General features: G+C 35.5%; 1 protein-coding gene across 3 annotated transcripts; it reads right to left on the reverse strand.

Moving 5' to 3' along the window:
* ERR (estrogen-related receptor) lies at nt 1-27,647 on the reverse strand. Of its 3 annotated transcripts, none has more exons than XM_018541480.1 (9): nt 27,548-27,647; nt 4,638-4,784; nt 3,232-3,342; nt 3,005-3,134; nt 2,548-2,754; nt 2,044-2,088; nt 1,662-1,802; nt 1,369-1,571; nt 1-1,023 (listed from the first exon to the last, which is right to left on the reverse strand). In XM_018541480.1, the coding sequence occupies exons 2-9, from the start codon at nt 4,776-4,778 to the stop codon at nt 685-687; spliced, it is 1,317 nt and encodes a 438-aa protein (XP_018396982.1). In that variant the 5' UTR covers nt 4,779-4,784; nt 27,548-27,647; the 3' UTR covers nt 1-684. The 3 variants fall into 3 exon arrangements, with proteins under 3 accessions (XP_018396982.1, XP_018396981.1, XP_018396983.1); XM_018541479.1 differs by lacking the exon at nt 27,548-27,647 and adding an exon at nt 19,637-19,752; XM_018541481.1 differs by lacking the exons at nt 2,044-2,088; nt 27,548-27,647 and adding an exon at nt 19,637-19,752.

Below are 27,647 nucleotides of genomic sequence, written 5' to 3' on the forward strand. Positions count from 1 at the left end.
TTCTTAATATCAATGATATCATGGCTACGATGTTAAACACCCACAGTTATTTACATCTTATCTTATAATTACTATATTCAGTGTTACGATCATGACGATCGAACGGAAACACTTTATTTGGTAATAAAGCCATCGATTGGCTTCCACATACACCTATCCTAAAATGAGTACTCCGAAAGTCTTCTCGCATCTTGTACTGTTATGTTCCAACATAAAAATTACATTTTTTCTCCTTTTTTTCTTTCTTTCCTTTTTTATCTTTTTTTCTTTCTTACTTTCTTTCTGTACCTGTATAAGGGGTACTTGACAAGGAAAGTTTGGATACTTCGAACGAAGACTACACATGTCTACCATTTAGAACGATTCGTGAATCACAACGAACGTTGGAGACACTGTCCGAACTTACACTTTCAATGTCCTTTTTACACGCAAAAAGAAAGAAAAAAAGAATAAAAATTCACGAGTTTATTAGAAAATAAAAAAGATCGATAACTTCATTTCTTCCACGCACTAACACTCACTGGTGTCTTCGATAATGCAACGACACACCAAAAAACGTGCCCAAAACAATGATGTACAATAATATATTATCACGATGGTAGTGAACATCGTCAGCTACAATAAACAACGTATGATCCTGGTGATGGGCGATCAAGTTATCAAATTTGAGACGATCAGCGTATCTCATCGATAACAAACGTTTTCCAACATTTCCTCGAAAAGCTTGTTCATTGGTACTTTGCCTATTCTATACACGTTGGACCAGAAACGTCTAATGACTCCATCGGCTTGTCTGAGACTGGGCAGTACTAGTAGCATGTTTTGCGTGGCTCGGAGTGCTTGTCCCGGTCTCACCGCCGCCACACAATCCGACAAGGAATTCAATATCGAATCTCGGAAACGGTACAGAGCCTGGGGTTCGTCAGATTTAGCGTCACTATTCGCTAGAATCAGTGCTTTCAACACATAGTATTCTTCTCGCGTTAAACCTAATCGTTGAATTCTCTCGACGATTTGTATACACTGTTAAAAAAAAAAATACAATAAGAATATATATACACATTGGCGAGTCGTAAAAGTATAAACACAATAAAGCAATTTATCACGACGTTAGCTCTCTATTTCGTTATTGAAAAACCTCTTTCTAAATAACATCTTAAATATATATTTAATAAAGATGAATATATGAGAGAGACGTGATTTTCAATAGTATATAACATGTGATTTTTCTTTATTATCTTATTGAATTATTCTAAATATAATAAACAAATTTATTTTTCTGTTTAATAGTATTTAAAAATATTAATATTATAGTAATATACCAAGGTATATAATTGTAGATAAACTTTTATTTAAAAAATTACTTACGTGAGTATAAAGCTCCGTACAATGGCACTCACGCGCGAGTCGTTCATCCAACGTAAAATCTTGCGCAAACCTCAATCTGCCATTGTTAGGCGTACTTCTCCATGCCAGGGTAAAGGTTAATACCTCAGCCCAAGTAGTTTGCAGAAGTCGCATTTGATCGTTCAGCGCTAAATTGGTGAACCCTGGAATTTGCTTGGCCCAACCTACAAGAAAACGGATTAAACATTCACTAAACAAAGAAAAATTTCAAGCATAACTCACTGTTAATATACTATCACGCGTCCAATAATTACCGATTATGCTGACTAATTCTCGGTCATAGAGATCAGATAATTGTGCGAGGGTTTTCTGATCCGCCTCCTGTGTACTCGGGGCATTGGTTACTTGAAGTATATCTGGTTCACAGGCCGCCAAGGCTTCGACCAACTTGTTGTCTGCAAAAGACGAGACACGGTATGTCTTTTTATTTATATTGTCCTAAGGTAAAGCGCTAAAATACGACAATTAATAAATGCTGATAATGAAAATTTAATGCTATAAATGAAGAAAGTTTACAAGCATTAAACAATGAAATGTAATAAATAAATTATAAAATCAAAATAAAATTAAAAGATTAATAAAGCAAATCACATATCGTGCAAAAATACACGGTAACAATTATACTTGATAGCTTACTTATCGTTTCAGTAGAACCTGCCGACACTATGTCGGCTACGTTAGCTTGAAATGTGAAACATTGAGTAATGAAAATAAAGTTAATGATGTAAATGGTCTTTCGAAACAGAGAATTATTATTTCTAATAGATATCTTTCTTCATTATATGATAAAATATATATGAGATGAGAGCGAGCGTGGCACAGCAAACAGCGTATTAGTCTACTGTATTAGAGATCCCGGTAGAACTAAAACATTTTCATACGCTCGTGTCTCCTCTCGAAAGGAAACGGCAACCCACTGAAAGTATCTTTGCTAAGAGAACTTCTCTAACAACAAAATTTTTTATCATTTCAAATTGACATTAAACTGTATGGAACTGTGTCCCATATGACTGTGTACAACCAGCGTGCGTACCACAGGCATATGAGAGAAGTCACCAAGCTCGGCTACGAGCAACAAGACTGAGAAGAAGAAGATATGAGATATGATAACACGAAATTGTATTGATATCAGACAAGTACCCTCTAATGTGGCATTCTTGATTGGAGTATAAGGATCCGTGGATCTTCTATACTTTTGTCGACCACCTCGAACACGGTCCAATCTCACGCCTTCTTTCAGCATTCCTTGCCGCAAACATTTCTGAAATCTACACGCCTGGCACGCCTTACGTCTTCGTTTGTTTATCTCGCATTCGCCGTTCGCCGGACAAGTATACTCGATATTTCCTGTAAAATTACTAGCTATTTTATCGTAATATACACGGTCTGTTGTCCCAGATAGCACCAACTGTCTTCAAACCTATAATTACAAAGGGTCACGTACATCAAAATATACGGTCCGAAATATAGTAATAGATCGTTTGTATATACGCGCGTATACAAATACCACACGATCGAAAATGCACATTAGCATAGTCCTTGGTGCTATCTGGACGAATTATTGCGACCTGTTACGGAAATCGATAAGCTAGCTCACCTTGTATAGTTCTCTTGAAGAAAGCCTTGCATGCCTCGCAGGAGGCAACCCCGTAATGGAAACCGCTCGCAACGTCACCACAGACAAGACAGAGTCTCCTGGGCATCATATCTTCTTCTTTAATGCCGTCCTACAGAAACGACAACAATTCTTCACAACAGTTCAAATATAAATCATCCCTAATATAAACTCATACGAAGAAATATTAACGCGACGCGATCACGCACCTCTGGAGTTCCCAACGGTTGCGTCGTTGAAGAACAATGATGTATTTCTGGACTCTCGGGATTACCGTTGCTGTCACCGTAATCCGTAATGTCTAATTTCGTGCATATTGACTGAAAATATATGATTAAAACAACATGAAGTAATATGATAAAGGTTAATGTGTATACAAAAAAAATATATATATTATATTAGGCAAGCCATGGCAAAATTATTGTAAATTGCCAAAATTGTAAAAATACGTTTTATTGTATGAATGGATTGTATGCGATGTTCTATCACATATTAACATTTGACGCAATAGAAAGCTATTATACTTCAAGCAAAAAAATGGATAGTGCAACTCCAAACGTTGTCCAATGTACAGCTGGCATTTTTATTTGGACTTAAAATGTTTTGAAATTTTAACAACTTCAATATAATTTTTTTAAAATTAGAATTATTTAATTATAAATTGTTGTAGAGATTAATTATTCTATTATCTATCTTTAACGATCACAGTAACTGTTTTATAGAATTTTTTAAGTAAGTTTTCAAGAAAAAAAAAGTTATTTCTTTTTCCTAAAAAATTTTAAAAAAATGACATTTATAATATTTTTGCTGTGACACATCTCATGTATATAAAATATACATAAAATAAGAACGATGCGAAGAAATGTAGAAATAAATACACTTGAAGTAATAATTAACAATACAATATGAAGAGATATCGATGTGAAAGAAGATAAGAAGAAATTGGATGAAAAACATATGAAGAAATATCGAAATAACGATTGACACAAATAATGTGAAGAAATACAATAAGAAGAAATATATGAAAAAATATACGAAAAAATATAATTGAAGTAATAATTATGTCTGTTAAGCTAGCACCCCCTTCCCCCCACAAAAAATCAAAACGGCACCTATGCCAGAATTAAGTGCTATTTATGTGCTAATTATGTGCTCTAATGCCAATTTTTGTGCTCGAACGGTTTAGCAGAAAATTGCAATTAAAGGTGGGGGTGCTAGCTTAACGTTAAGTTAGCCCCTCCCCTATTAAATCATACACAGAATTTAAAAAAATAGTATAGTAAAATTATGTGCTTTTTATGTGCTTTCAATATCATCAATCAAAATTATTACAACAATAATGGTTTCAGAGATACACATATATATCTATAAATTTCGATACATAATAGAGTAAAGTACATAAATAGATAAAGTACATAAATAGAGGAACAATTTGAGACTAAAACCAATTCGCTGTCTGCACTCTAACTAGCACTTTACTCTTGCACCGTTGATTTTTTGTGGGGGGAGTGCTAGCTTAACAGACATGTAATAATTAACACAATGTACGATATACTTAATAAGATAATAATCATAATAAATAAGTGCAGCTGATAAGAAATTTCCTGAACAATACCTCCTGATGCTGAAGAGTCGTGGTTGGCGAACACACTTGATAATTTTGTGTGGGCGTTGTTGGGTTATCGATTTCCTGCTTAATGTTTGGCATTGTCCTGTTATTCCCGATCACGCTTTCCATAGTAGCGTCAGACATCATACAGACCTGTCGAGGTACGAGAAAGAGAAACGTACAGTTTCTGAGATAATAATACGTAGTATCCCCGAGCGTGAATACCCTCCCTTATTGTTGTAACGATACTAAAAGCGACTAATTCTTAACGCGAGAACACACGAAATATCACCCGCCGCAGTCGGAGCTGCACTTCTTTTTTGCGCCTGCTATATTTAAGCACGGCCAACGCCTCGAGCATTTTTAGAATTGACTTCAGAGAATTCGAGGTACCGCCATATCCAATATCCTCGGCGATCACGCTCTCCTCTCCTTGGACCACCCTCGAGGATCCTACATGCAATCGAATACACGCAAATCGGATTCTACGGGAAGTGCAAAAACTGAGAACCACTATCGTTACGAATCGCGTGTAAACACTATCTTGCACGAGCACGGGATAAGATTACCCGAGGCATACAAATTGCCGACTCGACGATAATTCTAGTCGCTGTTTAAGACTTCGGTGAAACTTCGGTACAAAATATAAATTGATTCCTTGTTTATATTGTCGAAAATATTTAAAGATCAATTTCCGTATACATAGATACTCCAGTATTTAAAACTCAAAACAGAAATCGGGGAAACAAATCCAAAGTACATTGGAGTTGGAAATTACTTCGAAACGAACAACAGCGCATATTTCTAGAGAGAATGATGAAGAAATTCTTAGCTTTTAGCGGAATAGATTTAGACAAGAATAAAAAAATTAAAAAATAAATTTCTCGTAGAAAAAAGATCAAGTTAAAGCACAATATTAAAAAAGAACATGATGCGTAGAAAAATAATCTTATGATGTAACAACTGTAATAATAAAATGACGCTATTAGGGTGGTATAGATACGAAACAACTGCTGGAGTTAATAAGAATTATTTAAAATGTGATAAAAGCATTTACTTTGAATTTGAAATGGATGTAAAAATCCATAAGAAACTTCTTCTGTATGGAATATTCAGAGAAGGAAAAGAATTCGTTAAAAAATGAATTTCTCGCAACAGATCGAAAGTTCAAGTATATACAGAAGGAGAAACATGTGTATAACAAGTACGATTTAACAGTTGGTAATAAAATAATGCTACGGCAATGCTGAATACGAGACAACTGCACCCTAGATTAGGTCGCTGGTGAACAAAGTAACGGTGAAAGGATTGCGTAAGTCCCCTTTCTCTCCTTCCATCCTGTTTGGCATCATGTGTCGTGTGCCAGCAGAAAGCGAGACTCGAGCAGACGGAAGGGAGCGCGGCGCAGCATCTAGTCGGCCTTGAACTTGATTTTTTTCAGATGCAAACTCGCACGTTTCCATTCGGCAAACCCAATATGGCACCAACTCCGGATTCGTATATTCGAATCACGCGTCGGCATGTATTCGGATCCTCACGAAACTTAACCGGGATTTTTTCCAAAGCGTTTTGCACGCAAAAAAGAAGCCCAATCATGATTTCATTTCACGTTCCCATGGATTCAATTGTGACTGATCGTCAAAGCGGACCTTGAAAACGAGAGACGGAATAAACGTCGTGGAATTCAGGACAGCAGAAAACTCGGTGTGAATCGCTTTGCTACCCACGTCCGTTTAATGCTTCTTTTTTCTTTCTTTCGAACACGAGCTTGCTTCGTAATATCAATGTGTCAAGACCAATGATCTCGGAGCCACCTCCCTTTTGGCATGCACGCCGCGAGCATAAATCTATAAAGCGGGTCGCGACAGCTAAAACGCGAGCTTCTTTAGTGCTGTTTAGTGCGGAACATCAGTGCAACCGGTCCTACGGTTTGTTCCAATATATTCTAGCGGGACAAGTTGCATACACGGAGGAAAGGGTTGCGTAAGTGTTCTCCTCCCTCCTCGTTCGATTGAGAGCTCGAAAGGCGGACATGAGAAAGGCAAGGGGGACTGAGCAAGAGAGAGACAGACAGATCGAGAGAGAAACAGATATGCCTCGCCGGCCTTGAACTTGACTTTTCTACGAGAGAGTGAGAAGCTGCCGCGTTCGCGAAGGCCGCGGAGCCACGCCATCGCAATTTTAGACGCCGAGCGCCGGCGGAAACGGCCGACAACGACGGCCTTGGGCTTCTCAATCTCGTTTTATCTCGTTTTATCTCCTCCTCTGTCCTACCTTCCTGCCTATACGTCCGTGACTCCCCGTTCCGCTGCGCGCCGACGCGACGCGACACGATCCCGACGCTATTACCGACAACTTAGCACCCCACTTTCAGAATATTAATATAATTGAAGAGACCTGACTTCTTCCTCAAAAAGAAGCAAACGTCAAATCTGAATTAAACATGTTTAAAAAAAAAAAGAAGAGTCAATTACAGCAATTAACGTAAGAAAAACAATTAGATTTAAAGGTCTCTCCGAAGCTACGAGGCTTCAGTTTAATTCCAATTTAACATCTCTTCCTGAAAAACATTTCTCAACTCAATTTTAATTTAAAAAATAAAAAATGATGCAAAATATTTGAGATAAAAAATAAAAATAAAAATTTTTTACTATCTTCGTATGACAGGAGTTTAAAATTGACAGTTAAGTAATAATAACTTTCCCATATGAAGTATTTTAAAACCGTTTAGAACTTTATCTAGTTAATCGATATCCTAAGATTTCAAGAAATCGTGGAATACATGATAACACACAAAAAACATCGACAAGACATGTTGCAACAAAATGAACAAAAGTTTCAGTCCACTATCAGTCCGACTAAGAATGGGAAACCGTCGTTAATTTCAATAACCACGATCGATCGAAAAATGAGGATTAATTACGAACTGAGCTCGTGCGCAATCATGGAGTAAATAAAAGATATTCATTAACCTCTTCGTTCGAAATTGGATTACCAGAGGTAAAAGATTCTAATGTAGATATGTATATAAAAAATATAAAAGACGTTTTGTTGCACTGTTGAAATGCGTCAGTTTCTTCATGAAAAAAAAAAAAACGGTTTCGCTAGAGTATGTAAAAATGTAGCTAGATACAGATCTGAAAATAATTTTGTTGGACCATTAAAATAATTATATAGAATACTCAAGTTGCTAGAATGTCGAAACTTTTTGCAACAATGCTAAAAATAGTAGAGTTTTCTACAATTATTTCAATAATAATTCAATAATTATTTTCATATCTGTACCTACCTAAAAAAGAGAAACTAATTAAAAGATAATAATTGATTTTGAAAGATTGAGGCTTTTACAATGCTACACGGAAGGAATTGTTTTGTTGAAATATCTAAAAATCTATATATTATATAATACATGTAAATCTTGAAATAAATTTTGTGGGACCATCAAAATAATTATGTAGGAATTTTGCTAAAGTATTTAACAGTATTTAGTTAGATACAGATCTGAAAATAATTTGTTAGTTCATCAAAATAATTATGCAGAGTGGTCAAGTTGCTAAAATGTCGAAATTTAATGCAACATTGTACATCTATTAAGCTGAACCCCCCACCATCGCAAATCGAGTTGAGACTGGGTCAAAAATTTAGTGCTTTTTAATTGCTAATTTGTTACCCAAGAAAAATTTTTTTGCTCCAGCCGTTTAGCAGTATTTAAAAAAAATGGAAGTTCTAGTTTAATATTAAGCTAGACCCCCCATAATAAAAAAAATAGATACAACAAAAATAAGTATACCAGATCTTTTTTGCTTTTTATTTGCTCCAAGATAGCATCAATAGAATGTTGAATTTTAATATTTTTAAAGAAAAATCAATACTTGTACAATCGTAAAAAATTGTCAAAATGGTATCCGGAAAGATCCAATCAACGTAGAATCTCGACAAACGCGTTTTGGACTTATGATCTTTAGATCGATTTTCTAAATCCAAACCTCCTTAAAAAAATAAATAGCGAAAAACCGCAAACCGCGCTCTAAAATGCCTTGTCAGATCTCCACAGAATTAGTTCATTACAGTATATTGATGTGTTGAAGCAGGTCGGCCTTTTTCTCTTCGTTATGTTTTATAAATTATCATGGCATTAAAATCAGCCTTCGCCATGGTAAAAGTAAATGTTAATAACATTACCGATATTATTTACAGGAATATCAAAATAATTTATCGAGGAATATATTGTTAAATCAATCATGATTGATTCAATACTATTATCAATGCTCGGTACCTTAGAACTATGATGTTCGATAATCGTTGGCTGATGAGAGACAAAAGAACGATCAGTTAATATATCTCTTAGGTTACTTTTATTGCACGAAACATATGTATATAAAGAAATTGGGTTTATCTGATTATCTAATTCTTTTGCCATTACAACCCAAATATTGTCAAGTTTCGAAACAATTTTATGATCGTTCACTATCAAGCGGTCCTTATAAGCCATTAATTTATTCATAAGAGCATCTTTATCTATCTTCGATGGTCTTCCAGATCGTGCAGGCATGACGGTACAGCAATGTTAATCTTCTTTGGCACAATATAAAAAAACACAATCGTACGAGACGCAATAAAAAAAATAAAATAAATTCTCGTACGAAAAGCCACGAACGAATAATGAACGAATTAGGGACGAAAAAAAACAACACTACACGAAACACTCAACCAAAAACCGAAACGCGGAAAACGCGACGTATCTTCGATCGAGCAATAACCAGGGCTACCAAACTGCCGTGGTTTTTGCGTTACCACCGTTCGTGATTTCTTCTCAGAAGTCTGTCTTTATTGAAAGTTCAGCTGAAAGCGCTTGGTAGAGACATAATGATTATAAGCACTTAAAGCAACGTGAATGTCCATAATGAACGGAGCCATTGGTGCCCGGAAACGATGACAGCCATATTGAATATTAGTTCCTCATCTCCGGTTGTCATGCCCTAGACGGCGCCACAAACGGTGGTAACCATCGACATCTAACGGCGTGTTCAGATTCCCACCCGAGTGCTCCCTGGGTGTCATGTCATCCTTGTTTAACATTTGGCAAACAATAAGGATACTTGAGTGGCACTCGAGTGGGAATCTGAACATAGCCTAGAATGGACCGCTGATAGTAGTGATGGGGGTAGAAAGACGAATAGAGTGAGAGGCAAAAATAATATGATCGTTCTTTCTCTGTTTACTGCGCGTTTTTCGCTATTAATTAATTGTTATTAATGACTATGATGGAGCAATTAAATCGCATATGCACAATTTCGAAAGTACAATGTCTAAGGATCATTTTGACACCAATAACTTACGAGCAACTAATTTTGTGGAGATCTGACAAGGCATTTTAGAGCGCGGCTCGCGGTTTTTCGCTATTAATTAATTGTTATTAACGACTATGATGGAGCAATTAAATCGCATATGCACAATTTCGAAAGTACAATGTCTAAGGATCATTTTGACACCAATAACTTACGAGCAACTAATTTTGTGGATATCTGACAAGGCATTTTAGAGCGCGGCTCGCGGTTTTTCGCTATTTATTTTTTTAAGGAGGTTTGAATTTGGAAAATCGATCTAAAGATCATAAGTCCAAAACGCGTTTGTCGAGATTCTACGTCGATTGGATCTTTCCGGATACCATTTTGACAATTTTTTACGATTGTACAAGTATTGATTTTTCTTTAAAAATATTAAAATTCAACATTCTATTGATGCTATCTTGGAGCAAATAAAAAGCAAAAAAGATCTGGTATATTTATTTTTGTTGTATCTATTTTTTTTATTATGGGGGGTCCAACTTAATATTAAGCTGGACCTCCCTATTTTTTTTTAAATACTGCTAAACGGCTGGAGCAATAAAATTTTCTCTTGAGTAACAAATTAGCAATTAAAAAGCACTAAATTTTTAACCCAGTCTCAACTCGATTTGCGATGGTGGGGGGCCCAGCTTAATAGACGTTAAATTGTCATCGAAATGTGCTTGAGTTTTTTACATAATTATTTCAACAAAATCATCCTTTTTGTATGTATGATAGTTTCTTGAACTTTACACTCTCGTTGCACTCATCTCGATCGCTGATAGACGAGATGATAGATAAAAACGTGTAGAGATACAAAAACGAATCGGAAAACAACGGTATAATGGATTGAACGGAATAAGTGCACGCGGTATGGCATCGTCTACGCTGCATACAAATTAAGATAGGCCACGATTAACATCGGTCAATAAACAACTCCCTATCTGTTACCAGGTGCGATATCGGCCGATATAGTGCACAATTCGCATAACAGCAGTCGCATAAGACCGCTAACTCCCCGTCCGTTGTGCGCTCCCCTGAATCAAGATCGACGGGCGTTCGCGCGGAATTGCATAATGAGCGCGTCTGACATAACAGCGGGCGATTTTCAGAACAATGTGAAGCTCTTTTAGTTGCAGCGAGTGGCTAACAGTGTAACGCGTGTGACAACAGCAAACAATTTTCAGAAACAAGGAAAAGCTAAAGTATATACTAGAAGTTCTTTATCTCTGTCATATAGCTTCGTTTCGTGAAAACAACTGCACGCAAAATCTAAATGTATCAGTCCCTCTTTTTCAAGTATTTTTCAGAAAGGAAATGCGAATCGAAATTTTGCTCCTACTTTAAACCTTAGTATGTAGAACTCTAGAGATTTATATAATAGGTTCCAATTTAATGAATTGAGCTCTTACGTTGAGTCTGTAAATGGCAGTTATTGGAAAATTTCCTATTTTTAGGTTCAAAAGAAGTTTTCGGAATAGAAACTGTAGATTAAGTAATAATAAAAGAAGTTCTATTTGATTGTTTAAGTATTAAAATAGATTTAACAGGTTCGATTGTGAGTTGAGAAAGAGATTGAAAGTAGGACTAAAATTTCGATTCGGGATAAGAATATCAGTCCTCTCGCAACGAGCAGATCGATTTATATTTTTATGTGCTTTCGTTGCATTGAAATCCGCGAATGTGTCGATATTTCGCAACGTCGAGATTGCAACAAGTCGACGTTATCTGTGCATTATTATAATTGTCCGCTTGCGCGCGCGGTCGGAATATCGCAAGGGTATGTACGTAGGTGGTTACGGAATTAGAATACGAAAAGAGCGGATCGATTCTTCGAGGATGAAGACCCTGGGTCGCGGTCAAGGCCGGGGCCTTGGCGGGAACTACGCTCCGATTTCGCATCGATCTTATCCAATAAAAATAGCGCGATAATACGGTCGTGTAATATCGCAGTATTAAAACAGTAACGAGAATAACCCCGAGCCAGCCCGTCGAGTAGATATCGGCTTCCGTCGCCGTTGAATCATTCAAACCTTTGGATTCTCTTCAGATCTTTAAGAGAATCCAGAAATTTTCTAAGAAAATTGACCGTTTCGATATTTTTCATTTTCTAAATTGTAACTTCACTTACGATATATTTGTAAAAAAAGAAAATTATTAGATACCGCAAGTTTCGGTAATAATCTTTAGAGGATGGGGGGAGATCTGTTTTTAAAATCTTATAACAGCTTTTTCTTGAGTAAGATTTATTATAATTCGTTATTTAATTTTATTTCGAATTTCAAAATATGACGATGTTTCAGCGCCACTAAAGTAACCTTAAAGATGTATGAGGGTAGAAAATAAGCAGGCACCGTAAGTCTTGTATGATTTGGATCCATTTAATCCTGGATTATTTAAAGAAATTTATTTAAAAAGCTTATAAGAAAATGATTTTGATCGTTGCATGTACAAAGCTTTATTATCCTTCATTTTACAGTTATTAATTATTAAGACTATTATTGATTGAAGTGAGGCTTTTTCAACATGCCGTGGAATCCAAAGAGAAAACTCGAAGAACTGATCGACATAAAGATGACGATCAATGGGGTTCAGGTAAAGTCGTATCTGCGGTGAACGGATCAGCCGGAAGATGGGCCTTGTCGATCAACGAGCCGCCCGGTGGAGCTCGATTCCAGGCTCGTATCGCGTTGGTGGGGAAAGATAATAATCGTTCTCCGGAGCGAGATGCTCGGAGGGGAGCCAAGTTTAAGGCCACGAGACGTCGATGACGTCATCTGAGAGAGAACGAGAAAGAAAAGAGGTGCAAATCCTAACCTTGGACAATGCACGAAATAATCGGTAGACAGGTATACGCTCCCGACTTTGAGTCGATCGGCTGAATCTTGAGCCGGAGTGAAGAAATACTGCGTCAAAAAATAATTATCACAATTCCATGAAAAAGGACGTGTCGATATTAAAAGCGCTGGTAACCGGACGTAATTACGTAAAAATTAAAATTTAAGATGTAAAGTGTGTCGCCGTGAGCGAGACTATAAATGAAAGTGTAATTTTTTTTTTTAATTTTATGAATCGACTTATTTTTGCATTTACCATCGTCCAGCTAAAACATTTAAGAATTCAGTAATTACTCATCCCGCACGAGTTTGCGTTTGTCTGAAAGAAAAAAAAAGTGTTTTTCGTACATAAAAACACATTATGCATGCACACATGACAGGGTTCAGGTGAGACTCTCACACGTGCTAAATAAATTTTTTATAACCTCTCAATTAAATACCTTCCGACACTCTACCTCTAATACGTTCGCCTCTTTCCGCCTACTTACTCTCGCCCACTCGATTTCGCCTCCCTCAGAGAAATCGTACTCGGGGCTCATATTTTATTTCCATCTAAATAAAGCAAGATATTTCTTTTTTTTTTTCCCCCCCTTTCCTTTAATAACGCACATTGTTGTCCTTTCTCTCCCCGATTATTAATCCTCGGACGGTCTCGAACGGGATATTATTTATATTTCGGTATGTATGTACGGAATATTTACGGGTATCTCATTTCGAATGTCTCTTTCGGATGCATGAACGCACAAGTACATGCGGCGCGTCAGCGATCGGCAATCGCGATGCACGTGTATCACGTAACGACGACCTTCACATTGCTACTCTATCACGACCACGTTCCGCTTCCTACCCGCGAGCACTTGTTTATGCGCAACTAGCGTCGTGTCGTAATGCTTTTTTCAATAATCCGGCAAGAATTTGCGCAAGCGTTCCAACGCTAATTCACCCGTTAATTAACCGTAAATATCGGTACTTAACCGCTCGCGTGCAATAATACGACCTACATTTTAATTTACTTACACATTTATGTTATTTAAACAAACCTTTGTATTTTGATCTATTATAAGTAATTATAAACATGTTTTAAACATAAAATATATTTACAAGCGTTAAAGAAATCTATATTTTTAAGATCGACTTTTACAATTGATTAAACATTCCTTTCTTTAATAAGTATGAAAGTTCTATGTAATAAATTTCTTATAATTTTGGTTTAAGATTTCAATAACTAACAATGTGTTTTGATAGCCGCAATTTTATACGATCTTTAAATCATGAAATTTCGTGAATAATTTATCAAACTAATAAAATATAATGTCGTTAACATAAGTGCATACATTTTCGTTATCATATCAGTTGATCCTGCGAGCACATGACTTTGACGCGCGATAAGACAGTTTATAAATTTTACATTACGATTGGTATGCCAATTTTCACGAAGCAGGGAAAAATTCGAAGTTCCAAAAATATCCGTTGACGCAACTCGCGATGAATATTTTTCTTCCTTCGAATCTCGACCGTGCGATGCTGCCGCTCTTGTTCGACGATTTTATTTTTATTCTAGTTAATTTACATGCTATTTGAATGAGCCAACGTTTAAAAACCACAATACATTGCAAATTTATTAGATTATACAGCCTCTTGTCGTGCTCTCTTTCGAATATAAAAAAAAAATTGGAAACCGCCTCTTCCTGACTTCAGATAGGTCAGGTTGATTTACAAATAAATTTGAAAAGTAATGGCGAGTCTTTCATTAACCGCTTGGCGACCGAATCGTCGCGAATCTCACGATCACACGTGCTCGCATATACGAACGCTAGCACAAATTTCTCGTTAACTTCTTGTCAATTCGACAGCGCGATTGGACATCATTGTTCCGTCGTTGTATCGTTATCGCTAAAAGTATTGAGACCTACGGAGAGTTCAAGTACGCACATCAAGATTAAGATCCGTAATGCGCGTACCGCATTGAAACGCTCAACAATATCGGTGATAACGCGAGCGTGATATATCACCACGCTGCCTGTGACGTCTCATGTACGTGAAATTGCGTAAGGATCGTCAACCCATTGGATGCGTTCGACTGTGAGTCGAGCACATTCCATTCACGATTGCGTGTTCATCTGAGAGAAACTGTGTCGAGAGTTGTTCTCGAAAGTTATACAAGCAAATGCACATCACGAAAGAAATAATGACTCGAACAGTAATAACAGAAGTCGATGACACTCTTTTCAAGCGCTTTTCACACGTGATATAACTATTGTATCAGGCGATTACGAAAGCAAAGGTAATTTAGGTCTACTTCTATTAATACCGATTAACATTGGTAACTTACTTTTCTCTAATTTTAAGGATTAAAAAAAGATAAATTAAACCGAGATTAAAATTAATCTATTTTGGTAGAAACGACACATTTGGAAGATTATTGATTTGCCTAATAATAGAGGCCCGTTCTAATTTGGAAAAGGTCTAAAAAGTCAAAGACTCGTAATCTTGTATTCCACTCACAACAACGCACGTGTGAATCATAAGTGAATCTATTAAATACATCATCTACGTCGCGATCTCGCAAAAACCTTTTTTAATTGCTGGACATATACTGGCGCTCCTTCGCAATTTTTTTATGCGCGACAGTTATTAACCGGTTGAACCAAAAATACTATATATAATTGCCTTAAAAATGTTAAATTTATGCTTATTTGACTACAAAGTTTTCTCCAAAATCTAACATATTATTTTCTTACTTCAAAACTGATACGACTAAAATGTGATTTTCGAGTTATTACTAATGAGTGAGGTAAAGATTATTTTATCAATTATCAAAAGTGAACTAACTTAACTTCTGTCCGCCAAATAGCACTTTTAAGGTTTTCAAAAAGATGTTTTATAAAAATGGCACATTTTGAATTGTGTCGTTTTTGTAAATAAAAGGAGAGTTTTCTTTAGAATTAAGATAGTTTGATCGAAGTTTAAAGGTGTGATCGAAGTTTAAAGAAGAAATTATTTTATTTTAGTCATTTCAGCTGATCAAAATAAATATAAACTATTGATGATGTATTTTGAATTATGTCACTTTCGATGAATTATTTCGTATTTGTTATAATTTTGTAGGATATCAAAATCATTCACAATTCAAAAAAAGTAGTTTTTTAAAAGTTGTGAGACGAAAATAATAAAAATAATATTTGATCATATTTCTATAAAAGTATATTCTTTTCTAATATATAATCAATAATGTTCTGTTAAGTTAAAAAATAGTTTTTCCCGTTTTCTAAAAAACTTAATTTGTTTCATGTTGTGTACTTTTGACGTAAAAAAAAACGATATCTTCTTTTTTCTTTTTCTAAATCGTAAAAATTGAAAAATCAACGTTTAAAAGTCTAATTCAACAATGATTTATAAAATTTGTATAATCATGGATTTTTCATTTACAGAATTTGTAACGTTGTGTGTTACAAAATAATTATATATAAAATATAAAAATGAGATTTTTTATATCAAAAATCAATTTTTCAACTCAATAAATATGCATAGTTAAATAATTCTCTAAAAGACAAAGGTTGCTAAAGTTACTATCTTCTTGTGGTCTCTCAGTATTTTTCCCAGTAATTGCTTTCGAGAGTTTTTTTTTAAACAAGCATTTTATATGCTCTACACGTTACGTGAACATTACAGATAAACTTAACACTAAAACCATTTACGAGTACTCACAAGAGAGATAACATATACCATTTATTTTTTAAATAAATCATGAATCCGTTAAAAAGAAAATAGATCGTTGACAGATTCTCGATTTCACTGCTCACAACTTCATTACTCGACGTTTCCAAAGTCAAACGCAGTATTGACAACTTTGCATGGAAAGTGTCGATAACAGATAAGATTATAAAACATGAAAATCAAACAGCATTAATCGAAACCAACCAAATCTTTTTTTATTTACTAATTACTCAAAAGCCATCAGTATTTTCACATCGAGCGATGATCTTACTACATAAGCGTCTTGAAATTGTGTGATCAAAAGGACACCCGGTGCTTTCGAGACACGCTGTATTACGTAATAACGAAATAAAACCTAAAGGAAAATATCTTTCCACTCCATAAAAGAGAATCGAGTAGTCAGAGTATTTATTTTTTTTAATTAGTCCTCTCTCTCTCACAGATGCGGCCTACAGTAATAATTTTTTCCTCCAAACTTCCACAGGTAAATCGAATAACGTTGTTAAATAACGGAACTTTATCAACCCTTCGTCTGCGATTATATATCGTTCTCTCAGTCCAACCCAATTTTTTTATATTATTCTTGATTTTCAAAAAATGTGAAAAAATTCAGAGTTACTTTCCAACATCTCTATTACATAAGACTTCACTACTAATCAGATATTTTAGAAGGTGAAACCGAACTTCGTCCTCTTTTATTTCAGAGAAATTTGAGAATGAATTTCGCTTGTGTCAAGAAAAATTGCACCAGATTGCAGACGGAAGATTAAAAATGATACAGAAAATCCGATTAGTTTACCTTCGTGAGGAACTTTCAAAAATTTTAACGTTCACACTCGATAGCTCCTGCGATGCACTTCACTGTTCACTGCTAGCTCTACTGAAGAAAAGTACTCGAGCGTGCGTGTCGTCAACAATCATAAATCTCGACTCACGTAAGCAACGCAATTGATCTAGATGACATCGGACATTCTTTTGCACAGTCTTTTCTTATCGTCCAAAAAGACGCCGCGTACCAGCAACGAGCTACTCTTCTTTATCACAAAACAGATATGATTATTATGTATATTGTGGTGCTGTCGCACAAATATAGGATATTCCTTCTTCCGCTACAGAGACTCTCAAATCGATTTGAAACCCATTTTTTTTTTCAATCTTATTATTTAATTAACCGTGCAATCTATCTGCTTTTTAGTACAAGCGAAATTTCACTTTCACATTTCACCCTCATTTAAACTCAAATTTCAATTTTTATTAAATAAAAGTTTTAACCTTTGAATTAAACAACTATTTGATAATATGATACATAGAAAAAATAATTTTGTCGAAAGATCTAATAAAATTTTACTAAAGATCAGAAAATAATTTTGTTAAACTGATCTGAAAATAATTTTATTGAACTATCAAAATAATTATTTAGAACTAAAAAAAAAACATCACTAACGCTGCAAAAATTTTTTTGACATTTTAACAGTTTGTGTTTCCAACAAAATTATTTTCAGATCTGTATCCAATTAAATTTTAAACCTCTCAGCAAAATTGTTCTTTCCGTGTAGAGACAATAATACAATTAAAACCTTGAACTTTTTTAAAGCTGAGAATAGAAAAAGAACTTGGGTTGGACAAAGGAGATTCAGATTATAGACGAAGGAAGTAAAAATATAATTGCAGACGGAGAGTTAATGTAATCAATACTGATTACATAAATTAATCAATATGTACCGCATTTGTCACGAAGCACGATTACGCCAACCGATCTCGCGCGAAGCGAGCGAACAAAGAGCCGAAAAAGCAGGAAGGCGAGGAAGAGGGAGAGAAAAAAGACTCACTTCGCCCAGTATACGAGGAAAGCTCGTCGAAGTACAACAATCGGGAGAAAGGAGTCATCGCGCGCTCGTGTAAACGTTGATAACAACAAACAATTTTTTTCCCCCGATGTTTTCGAAGCAGCTCGCACGCGTCGCAAAACACTTCAATTATCCCTCCCTGAGTCTTTGCGGGTGGATTTTGGGCTTTTCTCGTGTGGCGCATCCTCGGCAACGCAGAGACATACCCCGATTATTCAATTTTCCCTGAAAGCTGGACACCGAGCTTTCCGTTATCAGAGGATTCCCCCGAGAGACCAACAAACTGGCGAGCGCGACGGAAATTAGTCGGGAGACGCGGGATGAATTATCTAACAGCCCGACACGTTGTGTAACATAACGACTCACTTCGTCACGAGATAGACGACGACTTAGGTAACACACGTTCGCACCTATAAAAAATATGAATGTAGAAAATATTATTTACAGGATCCTAACGAACGTTCCATCGCGAAGTTTTGCGAGACTGTTCTTAAACGGAACGAGGAAAATCACGCGAGAAATTGTGTGGAGCCAAAAATAGAAAATTTTAAAATCAATCACATCGATATAATTATGGGGCGTTTTTTTTTTAGCAAAATATGAGTCATACGATTGTCGATCTTGCTCCGCAAAATTTATAAATGGAGTAACAAAGTGCAGAGCAAACGAATAATGGAATAACAAAGCGGTGAGTTCTATTTTTTTTTTTTTTAAAGACGCGAGAACGTGCGTTCTTACTATCCGCTGTTCGATAGAAGAAGATGGAAAAGATTTCGAAAATATAAGATTACAGAAATTTAAAACTGGCCAATATTGAAAGGCAATAATTAATTCTTCATTTCAAGTATTATACTAAAAATACCCAAAACGTTACTCTCTACTAAAATTTAGTATCATTTTTAAGAGTCCTTATAGTCTTTATTTTATTTTATTAATTACTATCTTTCTCCAGTAAGAAATCAACCAGTATTACTTTCCCTAAACTTTTTGGAGTAGAATCTTTTGTCTAAAGAAAATAAAATTATTTTACTCTTAAAAATCTTGAAAATTCTGCCACTCTTTTTCAAAACAAAAAAAAAGAGACAGAATTTTTATTCTAGAATGAGATTCCGCTCCAAAAAGTAGTTCAGAGAGTAGATTTCTGTAAGAGACTGTGACACTGCGCGCAAGGTGCACGTCACGTAAACAAAGCCACGAGATCGCGCAGGAAGCAGGGAAGCGAAAAGAAGAGAGAAAGAGAGGAGAGAATCGTTAGGTGCCATAACACAGGCACTTACCACATCGTACATCCACGCGTCCATGGCCTCGTCCTCGTCCCACGCGACACCGAAAAATGCACGCACAGACTCCGTTTTCTCACGCGTGCACCTCCTCTCGCCGCCAGTCGGGACTAACGTTCGGCACCGCTCGTCCGACCGAATCGGCCCGTCGCGTCGCGTCGCGTCGCGTCGCGGCGCGAGCGAGCGCGTCGCCCGCGCAATACAAACCACTCGCACGCCGACGAAGAGGATGATGACGAGGACGCCGATAACAACCACGACGTTCACGGCAACGCGCGCCGTACGCGACTGAAGGCGCCTAAACACATCGGACGGCGTTAAGTGAATCCGCCGCGCAGCGATGCGATGCACGGAGGTGGACCAGCGCGCGATGCGGGACGGAGGCTCCGAACGCGCAGCTGCACTGCGTATCGTCGATGCGACGCACATGCGTCAGGCCCGATCTACATGTTTCGCAAAGTTCTTTAGGAAAACAAAGAAAACCAAAGTGAAAAAAAGTCGCAGCACGACGGTGTAAAGAACCATCATCCTGAATCTGAGAAAAAATACTTTCAAAGACGTTAGGTTTGCCTAAAAAATATTGGTGTGGCAGTCCAAGCATTACTGAAGAGGCGTTTTACGATTCAACGAGAATCGGTCGTACGATTGTTGATATCAAAATTTATGAATAGAGTAGCAAAGTACAAAAAAAGAGAGAGTATTAAATTTTAATAAATATTTATTTAAATAGATCTGAATAAATATTTATTAAATGTAAAAATGTACTTATTTGATATAAAAATAATTTGATTAATTAACTATCATTTTTTATGAAGTAAGTATACTAAATATTTATTTACTCTCTGTAAGCAAATGTTTAATATTCAATAAAGAAATATGTATTAGGACTTAATACATTTTTTTCAATAATGCAGAAAAAAGTTATTGAATGATATATTAAAAATACCTTTCATGTCCATTTCTATCACTATAGAAATTCTTAGTGCATGATGATTTCCTAATTCTTTAATACACACGATTCATTCGTTCTCTGATTAATTTTCATTACAATAAGTACACAAAATTTATTTATTAAGTGATTCTTATATAATATTTTAACATTTTTAGAAAGTATTTATAAGATTTCGCATATTAAAAATTGTATTTTTATTTTATATATTATTCTACATATCATTATTATTATCATTATATTAAATGTTATATGATTTATCTCTTTTTGTCCATTAGAATGTCACTTTTTTGCTACTTTTTTACTTTATTAACCAGAAATATAAAATGAAGAATGCGAACTCATTTATCACCACACATATTAAGACGTCTTGAATTAATTATTAACTCAGATTTTAATTTTATTAATTATTGATCAATTTTTGTAACATTGAAAATGACCCGATCGAAACGTATGTTTTGTTTATGTAATTTTTATATTACGATTATTTAAATTAAAACCATTTTTACATTATTCGCTCTTTGCCCTTATTACATCTATATTGTTAAATGTTAACTCTAATTACTTGATACTCCTAATTTTTCGAAGAAAAGAAATGGCATAGGACACGAATGACACGTGTGTACAAAGGTTAACCTTAATCTCGGTTCACTTACTTTTTATCTTGTTTTAGGTCTAATTAGAAAGAGAGTAAGTTAAACTGAGATTAGAGTTAATCTTCACTAGTAGAAAAGGACATCAGAGACACAACAAAGTACCGAAATACAACTTCATTGCGTTTACCTCGGTTTAACTCCCAATTGTTGCCAATCGAACAAGTACGTGTTCCGAGGTCGAATCGATTGTTAGTCTCCTAGTTCTACAATATAATTTAATATCAACTTTTGCTTATAAACTTTTTATCAACTAAACTTGTACGTAGCAATCACTTGAAAGTAATTAATAAGAATAATATCGCGCTGTGTTAACAGAAAAAAGTGGAAGAAGTTATAGTTTTTACATTATCATCAAATTAAAAGTAAGGTTAAGTCTATACTTTAAATTAACCAGATGAAAAACCACCAGCCTTAGAATGATTTATTAGGCAGATAAAGAATTCTGTAGTACAAAATAACAATAGCTGCATTCAACAGAAAAAGCAGTGTTGCAACTGTCGTAAGATATTTTAATATAATTGATTCTTATCCTTAGTTTTTTTATTAAATCTAAATGTATGAACAAACATATTAAAGGATCTTGTAACAGCTCCAAAGCTGCTTCTTCTGAACGCAGCCAATGTATATCACACTCAGAATTGATTACGTTATATTATAAAAAGATATTGAAGAATATTTTTGTGCTAATAAAGAACCAAGTTTATATATATTATGTAATATTATCATATTGCTAAAATACATGCAATCGCTTTGTACTTTTATGTAACATCAGGAAAATGTTCAAGTCTCTAAACTTCTTCATTTATTTTGTACCGCTTGCTTCATTTTCATTTAATTTTTATTACAGTGTTGCACCAAAGTCTGCACTGTACACGATGACATTATGCTGCATTATGTGAAGTAATGATTACTCTTAATCTGAAGTAACATATATTGTGCAGTTGCACCTTATTAAGCAATATTTGAGGTACTTTCACCTTATCGTATTTATTGATAAGACGAAACGACTGTTTCAAACTAAAACACAGATGTTACCATTTTTTTTTTCACAAATTGCGTGCAATGTCATTTTGGATAAAATCATGGTCACGGACAATCGGTCATTAACATTACAGCCCTCGTATCACCTTGATACGGCTCGCATTTTATCGTGCCAACTCGAAGCGACGTTTTTGTGTGTATCTCTATATACGTTGATTTATATCCTCTTTCTTTCTCTCTCTCTCTCTCTCATCTTTACATCAAGCTCCACCCTTTCCGAGAAGCGAGGAAGTACCAGATACTCGTAAAATATTTTCCTAGACTCTAGATAAATGTATTTATATAGATATTTTTATGTTAGTCACAGATTTCTTTTAAGTGCATGTGTGTGTGTAAATGTGTATTTACGATTATGCAATTTTCATCACTTCTATGTTAAATATGAACTTTATATTAATTAATATTGTGTGTTTATTAACAAAATGTGTCTCGCAAACTTCGTTAATCTAATAAATAAAGAGATACATCTTTAATATTTCAAGGGACGCACAATTTCTAGATCCATGTGTTCATAAAAGATATTTATATTATTATAACGACTACAGATTATTTATATTTTTGTATTTATCAGCAAAATGCGTCTCGTAAAATCAGCTAATTTAATAAACAATAAAAAGATATGTCCTCGATATTTCAATTTCTATAGATCTACGAAAAAAAATGTTCCTGCTTCCTATTCGATCTTAAAGTACGCAACATCGGGTAGTTGATTGGAACCTGTGTTCCAGATATCTCCGAGCCCTCGTGCCAAGTAGCATTTACGTACGGATGAATTGAATTTTCCCTCGCGGGAACGGGGTAGATCGATTGAGCGAAACACGAGCCGCGTCGCGCTCGCAGAATCGCCCGGAGAAATCGCTCGATCCTGCGCGCGCGTCGGCCTCGACTTGGTACGTTACTGGCGTTCAGACGCGCCAATGTGTGTATATCACGACGGTGATAGGTGAGTGGGTGGCGGGGGCGGTGGAAGGCGACGGCGGCGGCCGCGACGGCAGTCGCAGAACGTGGGGGTAGCGAGGGGAGGGGGTGGAGACGTCGGTGGCCTTGAACTTGACTGCCGTCGCTTTTTGCGCACAGCCGCTGCGTCGCCCGCCCAAAACAGCCCACCGGCGTAGAAACGTCGGACCCCGTGCGTCTACCCGTCGACGATGACGACGACGTCGCGCCGTCGTGAGGAATCTTTCTCAGACATATTTATTCTTCGAATTAGAGTTACAGTATAAGATATGATATGTTTAACGATCCATTCAACAAGTCAAGAGATCTAAGACAAATTCTCGTCTAATAAATTTATAATTCAACTTTAATGCTAATCCAACGAAGTCCATAAATTTTTAACGCTAATAAAAGCCTCTTTCAATAACTTATACAAAAATTATCTACTTCCTCATGTTGCTCGCTGTCTCTTTCGGTTTATTGCTTTACTCGGTGTTTGAGAATTTCAATTAATTAAAATCGACTTGTGTGTGCTACTCTCATATTAACATATTTGATTTTACAGCCGTATAAATGTATTTCGATACTTAAAATTCAATTTAACAGTTTATTATGTTTACAATTTACCTTTTTTTCCTGATTGATATCTAAATCTGTGTGTATATTCATCGGATTAATTAAAATTTATACTTAATTCGCGCGTGCAACGCGACTCAAGGTGATCGATACGAGCACAGGTCAATGTACTCGGTAATTTTTTATCTTGTTAACTCATAACTTACTCAGACAAGTTTACTGAACTTTCTCCGTTAAAAGAATCTCAATAACTCTTTAATTTTAGATAGTGTCAATAGAATTATTTTGATATACATTGAACATTTCACAATTTACTTACTAATTACATGCGTATAAAATTATTCTTCTCTTAATTAAGTAAACAAAAATCCAGAATTTTCCTAGTAGCGCTATTGGCATAATAATAATCAAATATTGACCCAATGTATCCCCAATGTTTAACCAATGCTATCATTAAATTGTGCTATTAGGATTTTTTCTCTAATATTTAACAAAGAGAAGATTATCTTGTACATGTATAGTGAAATCATGAATTCGAATATTTTCGCGACGATCCTACTTTAACATTCTTATACTTTCATGCTTTTATATTTTAATATTTTAACGTTTTTCTTTATACAAAAAAATAAGTAAAATTTTTATACACAGAATAACGGGAATAATCGATTTGTGTATTAAAAATTTATACGATTCTATTCTAAGAAAAGTGTAATTGTACATAAAATGAGGTCATCGATTCATTCCATTATTCTCCATACTAAGGTAAAATTAAAAGAAAACGAATACACTGACTGATATAGGCTTTTTAAACTTTTACAGACTGGGAACTTGCTACGATTATCGTGTTCGAATATCATGATCGCACGAGTATCATGTTTTTGTAATTATATGTGTTATTACATTATAATATACCTGTTCACATAAATTAAGTAAAAATTGTTTTAAGTGCTTTTTCCAAGCATCGTAATGTCTCGTTTACAAAAACAAATAAACATTTTACATTTTATAAAACTCACATAATTGATAATAATAAATATAATAACACAAATAACAATTAAAATGTATTTTTGGCATCTTTAAATGTAAAATAAAAAAAATAATTTTTAAATTTATTTTCAGTCTTTTTTTAACGATTTCGAATAATTTAAATAAATTTTACATAATATAATCACTATTTATACCACAACTGATAATTATTTAATTCTCTATAAATATTGTAAATTATATGTTTTACTTCTTTCACCAATATAATTTTCGTTAAAAAATTGAATAGAATAAAATTCGACGATATATTTTTAAACAGTCCACGATAAAAGCTAAGTCTTAAAAATGTCTACCGCCAATTGTTAAATTGTCCAAATGTACTATACGTTTGCGAAAAGAAGTAAATTCGATCAAGTAAAATAAAATATATGGAAACACAAGAGACTCAGAGATGGCCGGTTCGCGATAGAAATTCACCGCGTCCGAAGCAAAAACTCCACGTGTTATCGCGAGACGGCGGATGTGATGAACGATACCCGGGACAGGGAGCGGTTCTCAAAAATTCACCGACGAAAAGGGGAAAACAACGGAGTCGCTGCCAGTGGGCATTGGTGGGCACATCGACGGGCGAGTCGTCGTTCAACGTCGTCGTACATACACGATACGATGTAGGGTGAGGTAGGTGGACCTCGCGCACGAAGCGGATCGATATAGCACTCTCGCTTTCTCGCATTCCCGATATACGAACGATGACGCGCGCACGTGCCCGCGTGTCTGAAATCGTCGGGGACCGGCATAATTTTGGCGAGTTCAATTTCCGACGTCGCGACACATACGCGGGAAACGGAGAGTGGAGGGGTTGAGGCTGGTCGATTGTTGCAATATGGTTTATTCCGCGTTATCGCTGTTTCGAATGTACGATCGAAGCTACACTAAAAAAAAAATAAAACAGTTTCGAGACAAAAAAGATCTATTTTTCGCTTTTAACGTATAATCATAATACAGAAATTACAGAAACATTAATTGTAAGAATTATAAGTATTGAATATTCAGACGAAGAGAGAGAAAGTGCTTATAGCAAACAATGCAAGCGAACAAATTTTCAATTTTATATTTCAGTTTATTGCATCAAGATGTCTGTAACTGAACCAATATACACTTTTAGGATTTAAAATGAAATAGATATATGACGAGAACGAGAAAGAAAGTTCTAGTACAGTCTACTGCAGGAACAAAAAACAGACCTATCATATACAACAGTTCAGAACATTCTTCAAAAAAGAACAGATTTTTTTTAGTGGCTTGTTCTTTTTAGCTGAATTTCTTGCACAATCCATTTTTTGTCTTTTTCTTTTCACGTTAGAGAAATAAAAGAGGAAAGAACTATATACACAAGAAGTTCAACTGAAAAATTAATTCTTCCCCCTACATTTTCACGCAAAATATATAATTTCATTTTTTTTTAATACACGTTATTTATTTTATCTTTGTTTTACATCTAATGAATGATGAAGATGGAATGACATAAAAAGCAGTAATAGTGTCTCTCCAAACGTATCCTTATTCATATTTTTACCAATGTAGTTTAATTTTAATCTTTAGTTCAACTAACTCTTTGTCTTTTATAAAAATTAAAAAAAGATGAAGAATTAGTTGAACCGAGATTCTGTATTCCTAGTTGATTCTTATATTTAAGATCGTCTTTTAAGTACAGTCTTAAGATGTCATAAGCCAATCATATTATCCTCTTAAGATATTATTTAAGACGGTCTTAAAATATAAGAATCGACTATGAATACCTGTCTATAGTTCGTTCTTATTTTAAAACATATTTTAAAACCGTCTTAAGCAATGTTTTATTAAGATGCTAATGCGGCTGATTGGTTCATTTAGACTGTACATTAAGACTGTACTTAAGACAATCTTAAATATTAAGAATCGACTACGAATATCGGCCTATAAAAATTAATTTACATTAATGAAAATAAACGAGAAGATACAAAACGCTACCCGTATATTTCGACATAAGTTACAGAAATGATAGAAAAATGCGCAGAAGGTGCGCGAAAACAGGAAGTATTATTTTTCAGCGCGTGTCATAATATATACTTTACGATAGGAATTAAACACGTGCATTGTTATTGCAAATTGAGAAGTGGCCGTCGGTAATAAAGACGCGGATGTCTCGGTCGATACTGAGCGTCCAGATTCGTTCCGTGACATTTTACGGGTACCAGCTGATGTATAATCCTAACGCAGATCTCTCCTTCATGCACTTCACATGTAACGCCTACACTACGTAACTGTTTCGTAACCACATCGTTGCTATGGAAATTTCGCTGAATGTACCTGAACGGTGTAATATCTGTAATGCATCAAGTGATTCAGAGATCGAAAGCCGACGTCGTCGAGGCAGAGAAGGAAAGAGAGAAGCTCAGCGCGATTCGCACGACAGTACGCATTGCGAATTTGATCGAATTCGTGACGCGTTCACTTCGGAGCAAAGGGGGATCAAGGTCGCCCTCGTACACGGTCGCGAGTAATTCCTCGAGACGCAAGGAAGGGATGAAACAAGCGGCGATAGGAAGAAAAAAAAAACAATATACGTCGCACGAGTACGCGGAGCGTAAGCAGAGCCGAGCGGAGCTCGCGATAAAGATGGCGGATATGGATTTGGCAAATCACTCCAGATTGATGGCCGTGATGAACGATCCATGATACGGAGATGCACGCTCACGAAGCGTGTTCCGTGTTACGTTTACTCACCGTATGATAGACCTATCAGCTCGAATACAATGTCTCCATTCCGAATTGATCGTAGTTCCTCGTGCGCGACAAAAATGTTGAAGTAATGGCCGATTTTATA

Source organism: Cyphomyrmex costatus, unplaced genomic scaffold (assembly GCF_001594065.2).
Source record: "Cyphomyrmex costatus isolate MS0001 unplaced genomic scaffold, Ccosl1.0 scaffold29, whole genome shotgun sequence".
NCBI classification, from domain to species: Eukaryota; Metazoa; Arthropoda; class Insecta; order Hymenoptera; family Formicidae; genus Cyphomyrmex; species Cyphomyrmex costatus.